This window comes from Phocoena phocoena, chromosome 10 (assembly GCF_963924675.1).
Source record: "Phocoena phocoena chromosome 10, mPhoPho1.1, whole genome shotgun sequence".
In the NCBI taxonomy this organism is placed as follows: domain Eukaryota; kingdom Metazoa; phylum Chordata; class Mammalia; order Artiodactyla; family Phocoenidae; genus Phocoena; species Phocoena phocoena.
Window position 1 is genome coordinate 16438142 of NC_089228.1, and position 15758 is coordinate 16453899.

Consider the following 15758-nt stretch of genomic DNA (forward strand, 5'->3'; position numbering starts at 1 on the left):
CTACCTGTGTCATTATGTCGTCATCAAGGTTCACAAGTTGAGTGGGATGGGGACCTGTTCTCATTTTACTTTTATTTATTTATTTATTTAATTTCTTTTTGGCTGCCTTGGGTCTTTGTTGCTGCACGCGGGTTTTCTCTAGTTGCGGCGAGCGGGGGCTTCTCTTCGTTGCGGCGCATGGGCTTCTCATTGCGGTGGCTTCTCTTGTTGTGGAGCACGGGCTCTAGGCATGCGGGCTTCAGTAGTTGTGGCACACGGGCTCAGTAGTTGTGGCTCGCGGGCTTAGTTGCTCCGTGGCATGTGGGATCTTCCCGGACCAGGGCTCGAACCTGTGTGCCCTGCATTGGCAGGCAGATTCTTAACCACTGCGCCACCAGGGAAGTCCCTTTAACCACTGTTTTTTTTTTTTTTTTTTTGGCCACACCATGCGGCTTGTGGGATCCCCCACCAGGGGTCAAACCCAGGCCCTCGCGGCGAGAGCGCTGAGTCCTAACCACTGGAGCGCTAGGGAATTCCCTCTGTTCTCATTTTCATTTAATATCTGTATACATCTCAAAACAATGGCACACCGATGAGCATTTAATTAACAGCCCTTGCAATTTTAAAGGCAAAACCTTCTCTCAATATCCTCATAGAGATGTCAGGAGGTGCTCCTTTGACTTAAGATTGCATACAGTCAGTTGATATTTAGAAATGATTATTCCCATATGGAAATATTCCAAGAGCAAGTTAGAAATAGAACTCCAATTCATTGCTAGCTTTCAGCACCCTGCAGAGCAGCGTACCCACTCCCCAGCTCACTTGACACCACCTGTACTGTGAAGCCTCGTTTTTGTGGCACACTTAGCTCATCTGATTAATTGAGCAGAAAGGATGCTGCATTTTGTCATGCTTGCGTTTTGAATACTTCTCCACATCAGTATTTGCTCCTATTACCTTTCTTTTCAAGTGAGACCAGATGATTTTTTCAGCACACTTACCTTGGCTTATATTTTCTCTTCAGAGTAAACTTTAATCTTGGTTGTACTATATAATGATTTTAATCTGCTCTGTCCAGTTCTGTCCATTCTTTTGTTTGAGGAAACTTTATTCTTGCCAGGCTCCCATTCTGTTTTTCATACGTGATAGTAATTATATATCCAGCAGTGCATATCTCAGTGTCTCCTAAAAGTACATCAAAACACTGTCCACAAGCAACTCCCATCGCTCAACCTAGCTGGTGATAGGAGTCAAATATCTTCGTGCACGGTCTCATTTTAGAGCTTCTCACTGTCCATAAAAGCATAGACACCTGTTTGAGCCCTGTTTGCCTTGCCCTCTGCTACCAGCACCTTAAGCACTTCCAGTTGGTTTGATCTGCTCCCTAGATCTGCAGTGAAAATGACATCTTTCCTGCTTGGATCTGGATGGGCTGCAGTGTCTGTGTTATGCGGTCCTGCCTCTCTGCTTCCTCCACAAAACCTGCGTTTTGCATGTTTAACTTCTTTGTAGGATCCCCACAGAGGACAGTCAAACAAGAGCAAAACAATAGCCACAAACGTTTATTGAACCCTCACTAATTGTCATGCATGTCTGTAAATACTTTGTATATATCTCTTAATTAATCCACAACCAAAACTATGGGGTAGGTACTACTATTATCTTTATATTACAAACAAGGAAACTGAGGTGTGGAGAAGAAAAGAGCCTTGCCCCTTGGTTACATAGCTTTAGATACCAGAACCAGGGATGGATCTCAGTCATGGTTTATTGCTGTTTGTTTTTTCCAATAACTTTTGTTTTTAACCTCTACCCTAGACTGTCTTTTCTTAAAATAAAACTTGTAAAGAATATTTAAGGGATAAAAGGAATCTGAAACACCAATAGTCTTCAACCTTTTTGAATTTATGGATTCCTCTTAACTGTCAAAATTTTACTATTGTCACATTATTTAGACACTACGCAGAGAAGACAGCCCTGTGTAGTGGGTTAGCTTTTGTTCCACATTGCCTGGATTCAAATCCTTCTAACATTACTTATTACCTGGGACTTCCTTAATTGTCTTAGTTGCCTCGTCTGTGTAAAATGTATGTTAATAGTACTTGCCTCATAGACTTTTGTGAAGTTAAATAAGGTAATATGTTTAAGTTGCTAAGAGCAGTATCTGGCTCGCAGTAAGTACTCAGCTATTTCTGTTGCTTTTTGTATTTTTGAGAGAGAAAGTACATGATACCCAAAAGTCACAGTGACTTCAGTAACACTTTTTAATTGAATATATGTTTTTGTTAATCACAGTATGGCTCTCACAGTTTAAACAGCAGGATCTGTTTATATATTTTGTAATGTGAAGTTTGCATGTGGATTCTCTAATCTTATGGCAATTCTGCAATTCCCAAAGAACCCATATCCTATAGGTTAGCAACCAGGGCAATCTCATACAACCCACAGGTTGGCATCCAGGGCAATCTTACGTGACCGTGTCATTTTTCATAGAAGAGAAGAAACTGAGACCAGAGATTTTAAGTGAATTTACCAAAGGCACATACCTAGGATGAGAGAAAGTGAAGTTTAAACCTCAAATCCTGAGACTCAATGCAGAAGTACTTCTTTCTTTCAAAGATGCCCCCATGGGCTTCCCTAGTGGTGCAGTGGTTAAGAGTCCGCCTGCCGATGCAGGGGACACGAGTTCGTGTCCCGGTCCGGGAAGATCCCACATGCCGCGGAGCGGCTGGGCCCGTGAGCCATGGCCGCTGAGCCTGCGCGTCCGGAGCCTGTGTTCCGCAACAGGAGAGGCCACAACAGTGAGAGGCCTGCATACCGCAAAAAAAAAAAAAAAACATGCCCCCATAAACTTATTTCATGCTGTTCTTCCAATCAGAGAGACAGCTTGGCCTTGCTCTGGGTTAGGCTTTGGCGTAAGGGAATATCGTGGCTGGTTTGATCTTATATCCAGACCACAAAAACGTTCTCCATATCAGCAGTAAGGCTGTTTGGGTTTTTATCATCCGTGTATTCAATGGACTGGCACTGATAATTTCCTTCAAGAACCATTTCTTTGCCTTTACAACTTCCTAACTTGTGCAAGAAGTTGTGCCTGTCTCAGCTTGCCACGTGCTTTCCTCTAAGCTTAATCATTTCTCCCTTTTGATTTAGAGTGAAGGACGTGTGACTCTTCCTTGCCCTTGAATACCTAAGAGTCCGTTGTAGGGTTATTAGCCTAATTTCAATACTGTTGTGTGTCAGGAAAGAAGGAGGCCTGAGAAGAGGGAGAGAGACGGGCAAATGGCGGGGTGGGTGGGTGGTGGTGCGGTCAGAACACAGACTGGTAGGGGAAATTTCCCTCCTCTACTCTTTTAGGTTCTTGTGGCTGCACTAATCGTAAAATTGACACAAGATAGAATAACAAGAGGAAAAGAAACACATTTTGATTCATGTGCACAAAGGTCTCATAGAAATGGGACCTAAGAAGTGGCCACAACAAGCAGCTGTTATAAGTGTTGGAAAAAGAAACAGTAAATCTGAGAAGAAATGACAGGGCAAAGCAACTTCGGCTTTGGGTTCTGCATTAGTGAAGAACTTAGAGTGTGGGCTTGGGGTAGTAAAATAACAAAGGAACAAGGCTTGTTTATACAGGCCTCTTGGCCCAGGATTCCTGTCTCTGGTGATAAGGGTGTGTCCTTCTACCTCCAGATACGGGGAATGTACCTTTCACCTGAGAAATGTATTTCCTGCTTTCAGGGAGATAGAAAAGAGGCTCAGAGTGTACCTCTTGCATTGGCCATTTAATTTAATTCAAAATAATCAGTATGCCATCGAGGCATATTTTGGGGTGGCCTGCCCTGGGCCCCAGTAGCTTGCTGTCTTATGTGGATGCCCTAAACGCTTACAGTAGTAACATAAAAGATCAGTGATCACAGTTCCCCATAATAAATATAATAATAATGAAAAGTTTGAAATATTGCAAGAATTACCAAAATGTGACACAGAGACAGGAAGTGAGGAAATGCTATTAGAAAAATGGCCCCAACAGACACAGGTAACACAGGGTTGCCACAAGCTTTCAATTTGGAAAAAATAGGATATCTGCGAAGCAAAATAAAGTGAAACTCAATAAAGCGATGTATGTCTTTATACACGTGTTATTTAGCATAGCAGGCAGGGAAACGTGAAGTGGTCTAAAAGGTATTTTTCTGACTCTGTCATCTGTCACTTTTCTGAAAGCCTGCAAACTATCTATATTTGACTTGAACCTGAGGTGGCTGTGAAATCTCCAGAGCATATCCTTTAGCGCCTAAAGAAACTGGCGTTTATAGAGCCCTACAGATTTGAAGGAAGGGAATTACTTCTGGTGATTGATTTCTTCGGGCCCTGTTCTTTGTCACCCTGTTCATTTCAGTTATTCAGACATAATTGCACATCCTTCCATAATCAAATATTTATGTGACGTGGACTCATTTGATTTTGGTTTGATTTGTTTGATTTGTTTTTTTAATCAGGTGACTTAGGACTATTTTAGTAGTATAATTTATAATGGAACCACCACTTTCTAAAATGTGTTATTCAGAAGAGCTAGATCGGGAAGGGTGAAGATCCATTTTAAAATACATTTTTAGATGGTATTTAACCCTATTTTGATGAACAGTTTGATATGTTAGTAATAGTTAAGTAGTAGTACCACTTTGTGTGTGTGTGTATATGACAGAGTGTGGGTTTGAGTGTGCCTTTGTGTGTGTCTCTGGAGGCTGGACAGGGAGGGAAGGAGAAACATGAATTTCTCCAGCTTCCTGAGGACTCATTTGTTGTCCCCACTTGGAAGACCCCTGTGACTTGGCAGAATGACTTTATCTTCTGCTGATGACTTCATTTCTATTTACCAGTGAAAATGAACATTTATTCTGCTTTAAAAAATCACCCACATGGCAAGAAGGGAAATAGCAAGTCCCCATGACATTCCTTAAGGAAATCATTTTAATTTTCATAAAAGAAAATGAGACCTCATGAGGAATGGACAGAGCTACTGTGATGCTTCTTTATTCGCTAGCCCTTAATTATTTCATTTATTTTATCGCACATTTTCCCCCTCCGTAGACTTCTTTTGTATTATTTGCAGCCCAGTGAAATCCCTCTCTGGAGTTAGCTTCTGAGAGTTCATGTGTGAGTTACAACCCAGAAGCACCACCTTTGGAGTCATTAAAGGGTGGGCTTCTCACAGGTAGCTTGTAGTGAAGAAAATTTCCATTTTGCAAGGGCAGTGTACATTTTGCATATCATTTTAATAAGCAAGGCGGGTCAATCAAATTATATTGGCTCCAATTAGCACTCGCATGAGCTGTAGGACTCTTTCACTTCTCCTGGACTGTACTTAAAAAGAAAATGTTATTTACTGTCACTGAAGTCATTAAAAAAAAATGTCCATTATTCAGTATAAGTGATGAAGCAAGTGCAAAGCTGGCCAGAAGGATTGGGCATATATTTAAGATGTGTGCACCCAAGTGCGCATTGTATCAAGCGTAGCAGTGTGCAAAAATGTGTTTATTACAAAGCGTTTTCTTGGGCTTCCCGGGTGGCGCAGTGGTTGAGAGTCCGCCTGCCGATGCGGGGGACACAGGTTCGTGACCCGGTCCGGGAGGATCCCACATGCCGCGGAGCGGCTGGGCCCGTGAGCCATGGCCGCTGGGCCTGTGCATCCGGAGCCTGTGCTCTGCAACGGGAGAGGCCACAACAGTGAGAGGCCCGCGTACCGCAAAAAAAAAAAAAAAAAAAAAAAAGCGTTTTCTTTTAGCTGCACAAACAGGTGGCGGCAGCGAAGCTTCTAGTGTTGGCAGCATCTGGGTTTAGAGCTGATCTTAAAATCGCTTGCTCACATTTTCAGGGTCTCTGAACTCCTCTGGAAAGGTGCACTTTAATAATAAAAATGAGGAAGCCCAGAAGAAATGCATTATATTCCCAAAGTCTCTCCTACCTTAAGTTCTGAATCTGCCCTTTTGGGGCGCTGCTCCTGAGTTGAGTGTCAGCTCGATACCAGCAAGTCCTCATACGAGCTGGGGAATACGTAACTGCAGTTTGAGTCTGTGGCATGAAGGTCTTGTCCTGTCTTTATAAAGCATCACGGTAACTCCATCCTGTCCTTGGTAGATCTCATCTTCTCTAGTGAATGTCTGAACCACTTTCTGTAGCAACGCCTTACTTCTGTAAAGGAAGTATGTCATTAAATGGCTTGCCGATGTCTTTGCTAGTCCGTCTCCGCCTTAACCCCAAATCATTTCTAGGCATCAGGTATTGAGTGTCAAGCTCCTACTTGTATTTCCTCATCTTGAAATTTCCTTGCAGCAAGGAGACAATCCCACCAAAACAACTTGAGCTAAGGATGAGAGAGAGGAGGGTCACTGGGAAAATAAATAAATAAATGTTCTTCATGAGAGAAAGGAAGAATGTGTATATACAAGCAAAAATACAAATAGCCTCTAGAGGGCACCACACATTTTTGCCTCAACAAATACGGAAGAAAGAGCTTCACTTTGGCACCGTATCACTTTTAGCAGCCAAGGTATGAGGAGAGAGATGAAGGCCGTTGTTAGGAGAGGAGCTTCCCTGGCAGAAGCCTAAAAATGAGAAAAGGATGTCAGTGCCTACCCCAGTCAGAATGTGATGGAAGATGTGGGTACCCACTGAAAATACTCCCCATTCCTAAAAGAAAATAGTAGAACTAAAAGTGGTGGGCACAGGGCTGCATTATTTCTTGGAAGCTTCTATTACACAGTGGAATGGTTGGTATGTAGTCCCTAATGGTAGCGACTAAAGCAAGAGAGAGGAACAAAGAAATGTGGAGTGCAAGAGGCTAACGGTCTCGCATGACCTTCGTGAAATATTTTTTCACAAAGGTAGGACAACATGACAGCCCTATAAAGAAAAGAGGAGGAAAAATAAACAAGACAAGGGATCTTAAAAGATTGCCAAACTCATAATTTGGTCTGGAGATAATATTAACCTAGAACAGGAGTCAACAAACTTTTTCTTTAAAGAGCAGATAAATCTTTTAAGCTTCACGGGCCACATAGTCTTTGTCGAAGCTACTCACTCTACTCTTACAGCCTGAAAGCAGCCCTAGACAATAGCAATTGAACGTGTGTGAGTTTGTTCCAAAAGATGTAGTTTACAAAGCAGGCAGCAGTCTGGGCTTGACCTCCTAGTCATTCCTTGCTGACCCATGGTCCCCCAAGTATGAAAGGAGGAAAGAAACGTCACCTTTAGTGTTTTCCCTCCCTGATCATTGTTCTCCTAATCTTAGAACCTTTACAAGCCCTGCTTGTTAGTACTCGGAATCAGAATGGATTAGGCAGACCTTTTTGGGCTAAGCAAGGAAACCTATATAAATAATGTTGTCACCAAAGCAACAACTTACAAAAAAGCTTTTGAAAGACAAGACACTGAAATGACAGAAGTGGTGATAGACCCCTTCTGCTTCGAGGTACAGACTTTTCATTCCTAACCATTGATCTGTCTGTTCTTCTTTGAAACCTAAATTGTCTTCAGTTTTCTACATTTTAGATTTTTGAGTGTATCCCAGACCCTCCATCAATGTGGTGTCATGTGTAAGCTCTATAGCAAAATTTCCTTCCCAACTTGTATGAATCAGTTAAAATCAAGATAAAAATCTTGATGACATCAAGCAAGCTCTCAGACCCTTTTAAATATGTTTTATTTAAACATACTTAAATATGTTTAAATATTTAAAAAGCAGGTCAGACTTCCCACTCGGCACCACAGAAAATTGCCAAAGTTACTCGCACAAATTTGCCCAACTGCAATTTTATTTGACAGAATTTCTTCTAGAAAATGCCTATACAAAGGCTTAGATACCCCTCATAATAGAATTTTATAATGGAACTAGAAGTAAACCCTTAAATGTCAGTAGTATGTGTATTAATGTATTTCCAGGTAAACACTAAGGTGACATGTTTCATGTTAAATCGACTGGCCTTACACTTCAGTGACGCAGGAAGGAATGTGATTGGAGGAGTGATGTCCTCCATCAAATATTACTTTTTAGAAAGCAGAGTTTCAGTGCTCCATTTTATTAATTTATGGCTTTGCTTGGTAAAACCTCTTTGTCCTCTAATAAAAAATATTTCACATTCCCAATATTCGTGGAGCATTGTTAATAGAACGCCCAACAGCCAAGAAGCTTTGGGACAATGTACTTACGCACATTATACACAGGAGGTTGGGAAGGGTTTTGTAAAGCCTAGCTTGTTTGAGTATATAAAATTATCATTTTTATTATAGCTTTTTATTTATCATCATGCATAAAATGATGTTGAAAAGTCTCCAAAGAATGCTGATTTGATATATATGTTACTTTGCAGTATACAATGAACATTTATTGCAAATGCAGATTTTGATGATGAATAAACTCTGAGAGTATTACGGCAGGTATTTTTTACCTTATTCAGAACACAGTAAATCACATGATTTTCTAATGTTTTCAGTCAGAGTGATGCCATATATATTTCAACAAAGACATGCAAGCAATACATGAAATAGTGCGGATCTCTCTCTTCACTCTAAGACATAAAACTTATATTTCGTTCCATCTCAGTGAGAAAATCTATAAAGAAACGTAGGTCAGTGCTACAGAATTCTGTGTACCTTTCATTACAGGTTTTATTTCTTTCCATAAGTCTTTTTCTCCCGTTGCGGAGCACAGGCTCCGGACGTGCAGGCTCAGCGGCCTTGGCTCACGGGCCCAGCCGCTCCGCGGCACGATGGGATCTTCCCAGACCGGGACACGAACCCATGTCCCCTGCATCGGCAGGCGGACTCTCAACCACTGCGCCACCAGGGAAGCCCTCTTTCCATACGTCTTTAAGGGTCTGAATCTTTGTACAGAACGATCAGTCACTAATTCATTTGCTTTGAGGTTATTGTAGTTTGATACCACTTTTGGAATTACCCCTCCCTAATTGTATTGATTTTATAAACGGATTATGTAAAATCTAATTCTTCCTTAGGCTTTCCCCACTTTTTTGTCCTTGGTTGTTTGCTTTTCTTTGAAAATTGTGTCTGCAGCACTTAGTACCTGATACATAGTGAACACTTCATTGTTAGCTGTCATCATCATTTGTATTAGTTTCCTGTTGCCACTGCAACAAATTACCACGAATTTTAAGGCTCAAAATGCCACAGGTTTATTATCTTGTAGTCCTGCAGGTCAGAAACCTGTGGAGGAGGAAAAATAATTTTCCCTCTACCCTTCCAAGCTCTCTCTCTCTCCACATATATATATATATATAAATATATATATATATATATTTATATATGTAGTGTGTGTGTGTGTGTGTGTGTGTATTTCATATATACATAGGCGTTACCCAGGATAACTGAAATGGCGCAAGACACCACCTTAAATATAAAAGAAAAGAAAACGTTGGGGTGTGGGAGGAAGAGCCCTGTTATGGGAGGTGGTCAGGAAAACTACAGTAAACAAGGGTAAAGTGGTTATGCAGATTTAAGTTCTTGTCTTCTTCATTGAGAAGAGTTTAGTCATCCTTTTCTTCCTGGTACAGGGAGACAGGCATCCTTACAAACAGAGGTTCCCCTTATAAATGTAAACGTCTCTTTAAAAAATGTAATTTCTACTCAAGTTTTCAGAGCTTTTTCTGTCGGCTCCTTCTTAAAAATAATCAACTTAAAATGATCTTTATGCCAAAGAGACATATTTTGTGGTAGTATATTCTGCTCCCCTTCAAGTCCAACACAAGTCTCAGTGGGCTAAAATCAAGGGCTTTGTTCCCTTACTGTTGCAGCTTCTAGAGGCTGCCCGCATTCCTTGGCAATCTTGGCCCCCAGCCAGCAATCCCATCACCCTGTTCTCTGTTTTCTTAGTCAAAGTTCTGACCCTCCCGTCTCTCTTTTTTCCTCATAAGGACCTTTGTGATTGCATTTTTGCCCTCCCAGATCCATTTCAAGATTCTCAACTTGATCACATCTGCAGACTGCCTCTGCCATGTATATTATTTCCCTATTGCTGCTGTAATGTATTACCATGAAGTTAGTAGCCTAAAATGCACAAATTTATTCTTTCATAGTTCTGAAGGCCCAAAAGTCCAAAACCAGTTTCACCTGACGGAAAATCAGGATGTTGGCGGGTCTGCCGTCTTTCTGGAGGCTCAAGGGGAAAATCTGTTTTCTTGCCTTTTCCAGCTTCTATAAGCCAACTACATTCCTGGACTTACGGCCCCTTCCTTCATTTTCAAACCAAGAGTTTAGCATCTTGAAATATCTTCCTCTGACTACAACTTCTGCTTCTGACATTACATGTCCTTTCAATGACTTCCCTCTTATAAGGACCCTTATGGTGACATTGGGCCCCCCCAAAGAATCCAGAATAATCTTCCCATCTCAACATTTAATCAGATCTTCAGAGTCCCTCCTGCCCCACCAGGTAACATGTTCAGACTATAGGGATTAGGAGGTAGACTTCTTCTGGGGGCCACTGTTCTGCCTACGTTTATTAGGCCCAGGCTCTCTCCTAAAGTTGTATTTATGTCTCTACCCACGTATTGGGCATTTACTTCTAGGTTACCTGCCTGAGTCTCAGAATCTGTTTTCAGTACAACCTTTTCCATCCCCAGAGTGGTTTTTCTTCCTAATTTTCCTGTTGCTTCTGCTTATTCCAGCTCAAAACCTTAGAGGTAGTTTTTTGTGTTGTTAGTTAAAGATCTTTTTTTTTTCTCTTACTTTTCTGAGGATGTGTTTGGAAGAAATAGTGGAGGAAGACCATTGTATTATTCTAGTTACATCATATTCCAATAGATAGGCCATTGTAAGCCAGTGGTTTAAGGCTTCTGCTCAGTAACTTAGCCCAGAAAGATGAACTTTCTGTCAATGGTGGAATTTTTCCTTCTTTGCTTGTTGGGGTGGGGGGATTGGGTGGTGGTCTCAGGATAGGCTTACACTGACTCTGGGATGCTGACTTATCTGGGCTTGTCTGGAGGGCAGGTACTAAGAATCAACCAGGGATTGGTTTGTATATTTGAAGAGCTTGGGGGATGAGGTGAGGGGACTATCTTGATGCAGGTTGGGGAGAGGGACAGTTATCTGAAAGGTCGTCAGTGAAAACAGACATTTCCTCCAAGGGGAGGGGCAATTTTTAATACCCAGGCGAGTGTGTTACTCAATTTCAGCAACACCATGTCAGTTCACGTCCCCTAAGAAGGAGACTACAAGATGGCATCAGAGAATCAGACGTTAAAAAAAAAAAAAGACCTGAGGAAGTGCCTGTGAAGGATAAGGGGGGAGCGAGCAGAAATGGGTAGAGGGAGACTCAGACTGAGATTCAGGTCTGATAGCTTTGAACAGAGAGGGGAGGAAAACTTGCGCAGGAAGAATGCCAGAGCACAGCACAGTTCTGAAAATATTGTGGCCCTTCTGTTCGGGAGTCCTCAAGCCGTAGTTGCCCTTATGAGGAATCCTGCAGGAATGCCAGCATTAACACCCCCATGGAGCCCCATTAGCAGGTAGCAACCTGGGGAAGTGCAGCCACAGCACGCATGCACTAGTGTGCCATGCAGTAGGTTCCTCTCAACTGAGACGTACTTGGGACCCTTCCGTGTCTACCACAGTCCACTCTGTGATTCTTGCATATGCACTTCTTCATCCTCATTTTGGGAGCAGCCTTAAAATGATTATAATTTTGATATCCTTCCCTTACTTCTCTTAACAGTCATTACTAGGTCATATAGGCAAAGCTGCCACAATATTTCTTTAACAGTATAATAATAGTACAATATTTAAGTAGGATCCATTTTAATTTGGAATTAAAAGAAATACTACAAATGCAGTCTTGTTTTATTTGGTAGCAAACATTTTCAGTCAAAATTACATAGGTAGTATTTATTCCAAGTTGTTGCATGTAGCTGTTGTTCATACATTCTTCTTGCTGTATAATATTTTCTTTCATGAATTTATTAGATTTTAGGATTTCTGAATCCGTTTTTTTCCATCAGCCATTCTCACTTTAGTATAAACTAGTTTAGTAAGATTGACTTTTTCTAATACCCAGCTAAGGTCTATTATGTCAGGGAGCAGTAGATGTTTTACTCCCCCTGGATTAAAGGGAGAGGTACAGTCATATTCACTTCATAAATAGAACACTTTGGAAAGCAGAATAAGATTGCTTTGCTTCCTTTAAAGCAAGGGGAGGTTATGGGGCCGTGGGGAATGTTGGGATGGGACTGGATACTTAGAGCCAAGGGAAGAGCCTAAAGGTTTATTTGCTTTTACAGCTGTCAGTTTTAACCATCCCAGCACACATTAAGCCTACCTTACCAGCATTCTTCAACTCTGTGGTTTGTTCAGCAGTAGTGCAAGAGAAAGCACCATCAGGGTAGACAGGAAGCCAATTGTGGAGTGGATGTTTGAGGTACATTCCTTTTCATACAATCCAACAAACAACTTTAGATTTCACGATCTATCACATGACTGAGTGGAATTTCATGAAACTCTCTACTGATATGATAGCATGACATAAAGATCAGTTCGAGATTACAAACCATTGTTTCTGAACATCTGCACAGTATGCCATCGACCTGCTAACCTTTGGAAATCATCAGTATTTGCTTTGAAAGTGGAAGAGAGGCACAGTCATGTTTCATTTCCATCAGGTACTTAACTGCCCTTTACCCTGTTCCCCTTGCACATGCTCTTCCCTCCACCTGGAGCACTTTTATCCCTTCATATTCACCTGTTCTTTAAGACCTGTTCTTCAGTCCTGAGAATGTCACCACTCCTTCCCTTGAAACCCACAGGAACTGTCACCCAGTCCTGACACATATCTCATTGTATTTTTGTATTGACGTACTGTCCCCCTCTACCAAGCAGAAAGACCCTTCACCATTGGAATTATGCTTTAAATACATTTTTGAACTTGTTATTCATTAAAATCGATTTTGATTACATATATTTTCTAAAGATTCTCTTGGAAAAGCATTACAGTATGAGCCAGTGCCGTAAGGTTAGTGGAATTGTAAAAGAAAATAGGGCCACGAAAGAAGGAATCAGATAAACCAACCACAATAACTATACTTAAATAACAACTTGCTTCTAAAAAATATGGGCAGCTAGAACAAAGCAGCATAGTATTATTTAGTCCTCATTATCTCAGAGGAGGAAAACAACAGTTCCTTTGGGGAAAGTTAGTTTTCCTTGATCCCAAAGTTCAGGAAAACTCTAATAGTGGACCTGACGTAGGAGATAGTAGCATAATTTTAACGTAATTAACTCAATAAATATTTATTGAGGACTGTTCAATGTTCTTGGATGTTTCAGTTTGCTAATTTTAGGAGGGGAAGGCAGGCAGGATAAAATTTGACATTATTTGTTTACCAAGTGGTGGGAGGACAGATAAGTGAATAGATCATTGCATAAGAAGTGGTAAGTCCTTTAAGTAGTATAAGCATAGAGTTGCTCTGTACAGAAGCACTTACTCAGAGGATGACGGTTGAGGAAGACTTCTCTGAGAAGGTGATTCGTGATGTTGGAGCCAAGCTTTGAAAAACATTTGGAAGTTATGACAGAATGGGGTTTGGTGTTGAAAAGGAAAGAAGCCTTGGACAGAGAAAAAGGACACTGCAGTCCTTATTCATCTTATTATTGAAAGTTTGTACACTTTGACCAACATCTCCCCCATTCCCCTACCCTCACCAGCACAGTGATTATATAGTAACGTTGTGTCGTGTACTTGAAATTGGCTTAGAGAGTAGATCTTAAGTGTTCTCACTACAGAAAAAAAATTTAATTTTAAAAATTGAAAATAGTAATTGTGAGGTGTTAAACATCTTAACTTGACCGAGAGCAGCGTATATAAAAACCCAGATGCAAGAAGGAGTATTGGGCTTCTCAGTTGCTAAAGCCATAAGCAGGGGCCTAACCGTGCAGGGTCTCATTTTCATGTCAAGCAATTTTGCATTATCTCAGAGACTACCGAGGAATTGCTGCAAGCGTTATGGCAGGAGTTGCCGTGATGAGATTAGTAATTTTAAAAGATCATGGGACATGTCGTATGGAGATACAAATTAAAAGGGAGCAAGACTGAAGCCAGAGATACTTGTTAGGAGGTATCTGGAGTGGTGATAATGATGACAGTGATAATATCGCTCCTAGAAGAATCAGCAGTGACCTCCGTAACAGTGCAGAATGAACACAGCATCGTGTCTCATAACTGTTTCTCTTTGTGTCCTGCAGTAAAAGCACTCAGCTTTGCTTTGCAGTAAAGGTGATTTCAGATATTTTTAATATACTTTGGAAAAGTTTCCTTCATGATGGGATTTCTTTTCTCTAAAAATTTTATTAGAACTGTCATATGCTTGGATCTTCAATGAATATCCATCATTTGTCGAAGAAGATAGTCGGAGATTCGTCTCTCAAGAGACAGGCCACCTCTACATAGCCAAGGTGGAACCACTGGATGTGGGAAATTACACGTGTGTGGTGACTAGTATGGTGACAAACGCCAGAGTGCTGGGTTCTCCAACTCCTTTGGTGCTACGTTCTGATGGTAGGAAATGTTTCAAGGGGCAATTCTGAGTGGAAATGCTGTTGCGAATACAAGAAAAAACAAATTGAGAGAAGTGAAAAGTATATCCTGAAGAATTATCATTTTGGTTTTTTTCAGGAGAAAAAATATTTATGAGTACAATGGCTAAAATGATTCCATCAACCATAGGTCCCTGTACATAATTCTTACTCAGGACTGGCTTCCTGATTTGCAGGGACCAATGCAGAATGAAAATGAGGAGTCACTTGTTCAAAACTTATGAAGAATTTCAAGATGGTGGCAATAGGTCATTAAGCCAAACGCGAGGTCCTCTGAGCCTGGGGCTCACCTTGCGTTCCTGTGACGTCAGCGATCCTTATTTTTGCCAGTTTGAGGTTATTAAAGCTTTGGATATTTTGTTATAGGCTAAAAAGCATCTCTAAAGAAAATTAAAAGAAAAAGTGTGTACATTAGATCCCCAGAACTTATTCATCTTATTATTGAAAGTTTGTACACTTTGACCAACATCTCCCCCATTCCCCTACCCTCACCAGCACAGTGATTATATAGTAACGTTGTGTCGTGTACTTGAAATTGGCTTAGAGAGTAGATCTTAAGTGTTCTCACTACAGAAAAAAAAGTTAATTTTAAAAATTGAAAATAGTAATTGTGAGGTGTTAAATATCTTAACTTGACTGATGTAATCATTTCACAAAGTGTACATATATGAAATCATCACATCGTACGCCCTAAAAAAATCACGTTGTACAACCTAAATACATGCAGTGTTTATTTGTCAGTCATACCTCAATAAAACTGGAGGGGAAGAAAGGAAAACAGGTGTTTCTTCAGCCCCTCAATGACTTTTTCAAGGGAGCCCATGAACTGCAGAGTAAGCAGATTTGGAAGCTTGGGTAACTGTCCCACTTATGCAAAACCCGTATCTGATACAGCACAATGCCATGGCCACAAAATACTTTCCAGTCAGTTATAATAGAATTTGACCTTTACCATTTATTAAGTTACCATTTCTTGTCTCCTGGTAGTCAATAAGTTTAAGATTGGTGTCTATGCTACCAGGGTACCATTAAGTAAATTTCCTCCCATAATTTTTGCTCTTTAGGCTATTTTAAGAACTCATAATACATTGTATATTTCGGTTTGACTAGAAATGTCCAAATTGGATACAGAATAAAAAAGCCTCTCGTTTTATATAATGTAAAAGGCCTAGTGGTTTTCTCAG

The 15758-nt window shown here is 40.8% G+C and overlaps 1 protein-coding gene across 1 annotated transcript in view; it reads left to right on the forward strand.

The window, feature by feature from the left end:
* The window catches only part of CNTN3 (contactin 3), a 207538-nt gene that overhangs the window by 90770 nt on the left and 101010 nt on the right, over positions 1 to 15758 (forward strand). Inside the window, exon 4 of the mRNA XM_065885516.1 lies at positions 14333 to 14536. Within this exon, the coding sequence (XP_065741588.1) occupies positions 14333 to 14536 (204 nt within the window). The remainder of the gene's footprint in view (positions 1 to 14332; positions 14537 to 15758) is intronic.